This window comes from Anarrhichthys ocellatus, unplaced genomic scaffold, assembly GCF_004355925.1.
Source record: "Anarrhichthys ocellatus isolate YVR2014 unplaced genomic scaffold, GSC_Weel_1.0 scaffold1638, whole genome shotgun sequence".
In the NCBI taxonomy this organism is placed as follows: Eukaryota; Metazoa; Chordata; class Actinopteri; order Perciformes; family Anarhichadidae; genus Anarrhichthys; species Anarrhichthys ocellatus.
In genome coordinates this window covers 3,021-5,045 of record NW_022281612.1, presented here as the reverse complement: position 1 = coordinate 5,045, position 2,025 = coordinate 3,021, and the positions used below count along the sequence as shown (strand labels likewise).

The following is a 2,025-nucleotide window of genomic DNA, read 5'->3' as shown; positions in this document are numbered from 1 at the left end:
AGGAGGAGAGCTAGTAACGTTAGCAGCACCGCTAACGGCTAACCAACTGAGGTTCCCTTCAGTTACATGATGATGCCTTCAGGCTCTGCTCAGTGAACATGAGTACTGGCTGAAGGTACATTATAACCTTATCATGATGTGTTCACATGTCATCTGTAAAATGTAGTTTTGGTGATAAACTAGAATAAATCCAGTCATTTGAAGGAGATGTTTTTTTATGTTAAACTCATTAATCTGAGGTTCACATGAGTCTAGAACTGTGAGGGGGGTCAGTATGGATCACGGATCCACTACGGTCCTCTACAGCACTGATCAGTAACATCTAGGACAACATGCGTAACGAGTCGGTTGAACCTTCTTGGTCTTGCGGCGCTGGATCCCTCTCTCCGTGTGACGGATGTCCAGGTATTCTGGGTTTTGCGTGTTGAGGTCGGTCACGATGTCGAGCCATCTGAAAGAAGAGGCTCCATGTTAAAACGGCTCAGATCCAGAACCCGATCCAACAGAACCACTACTTACTTTTTACAGTGGATGGCTGGGTGCTTCCTGCTGGGCTCACCGATCAGGATCCAGTGCTCCGTTTCATTGGTGGCCAAAGGGCCCCTTTAAAGAAAGAGCATCTATTGTTTTTAATGCTATATAAGAACAGAGTATCGATAGAAGTACTACTACTACTACTACTACTACGACCCTAAAGATAACTCTGTCCCTGAAAGCCACCATAGTTCTCTCCACCAACTAGAGAACCTGCCACACAAACCACAAGCTATGCCACTAAAACCTGCACACTGTCCCTTTAAGGACCACTAAAAAGAGATAAATCAGTCGTGACAATGATGGAGCGGTGACTCCTACCTGTAGGCCTTAGCAGCTTTGAGGGGCGTGGCCTCGAAGCCCACGGGGCAGAAGTAGTGGTTCTGGCAGTGGTAGATGTAGGCCATGGACTCGTCCGTCAGACCTTGAGTCAGTTTCATCAATGCGCCTTCAGCTGCAAACATCTGAGAGGTTAAACCACTTCCTGTCTCCTCGTGAGACCACGTGGCGGCTGTTTGGGGTTTTTGTGACGGCGGTCGCTCACCTGTCTCTCCGGCCGTCTTGTGTTTCCCGTGTGGTTTGTACAGAATGTACGAGCAGCCTCGCACGCGGAAGTTGTCGTTGATTTGTCTGAACCAGCTGAGAGAGAGATTCACTGATCACTGAGCTGCAGACGGTGAGGAGGGTGTATTTAACAAAGAAGCAGCTGTGTTTACCGCATCAGGGTGGCGTTTCCGGTGAAAGGACCGAACTTGATCTCTTCAAAAGGCGGCTGGAACCCCAGAATGTGCAGAGCCTCCTCCTGAGAGACGGGGGGCAGACTGAGAGAACACACAGTTAGTGTGTGAGGACTTCTTCTTATGTTCAATCGTGAGTATTTATTCTATACTTTTTACTCCCTAATTTGAACGAGATGAGAGGTAATCAAATAATCGATTTACTCGTTTTTGTCAAAACGGCTTCAATGACCAAATGAACTGTTTGAGGAATAAATCTGTGTAATATAATCTGTGTTTATGTTCCATCTGTAATCCTTAATATTTCAGTGTAAATACACCTGAACTCACGTTTATTCCTCTTTGTTTACCTTTTTGTTTTACGTCTCCATGCTTTTACTGGTAACCCCGTGTTTAACGTCACATTGCTATGAATTGTGGGTAATTCCCTCAGGCGAAGTCTGCAGAACTAAACCCTCACAGAGGACCAGCTGCTCACCTTCCTGCACCCAGAGTGCTGTACAGGAAGTTCCAGCAGGAAATGAGAGAAGAGATCCCACATGATGTCTTGTACTGTGGCCGACTGATGCAGTACCTGCAACAGAGAGTAAAACACACAATGAACGAGATTATAAGTGTTTAACACACCACCTGTCCTACATCAGTTCAAGACACACATACTATGTAATTGTTTAGTCTCTCTTTGTGGTTGTTTTGTGTCTCTTTGTGGTTGTTTGTTGTTTTTTGTCTCTTTGTGGTTGTTTTGTGTCTCTTT

General features: G+C 45.7%; 1 protein-coding gene across 3 annotated transcripts in view; it reads right to left on the bottom strand.

Moving 5' to 3' along the window:
• LOC116377754 (basic immunoglobulin-like variable motif-containing protein) overlaps positions 1-2,025 on the bottom strand; it is a 5,496-nt gene that overhangs the window by 1,217 nt on the left and 2,254 nt on the right. For 2 of the 3 annotated variants that reach the window (XM_031839465.1, XM_031839464.1), the window contains exons 4-8: positions 1,750-1,845; positions 1,251-1,355; positions 856-1,173; positions 520-603; positions 355-451 (exon numbers count right to left, since the gene is read on the bottom strand). In XM_031839465.1, the coding sequence (XP_031695325.1) occupies positions 355-451; positions 520-603; positions 856-1,173; positions 1,251-1,355; positions 1,750-1,845 (700 nt within the window). The remainder of the gene's footprint in view (positions 1-354; positions 452-519; positions 604-855; positions 1,174-1,250; positions 1,356-1,749; positions 1,846-2,025) is intronic. The other variant, XM_031839467.1, reaches the window with a different exon arrangement.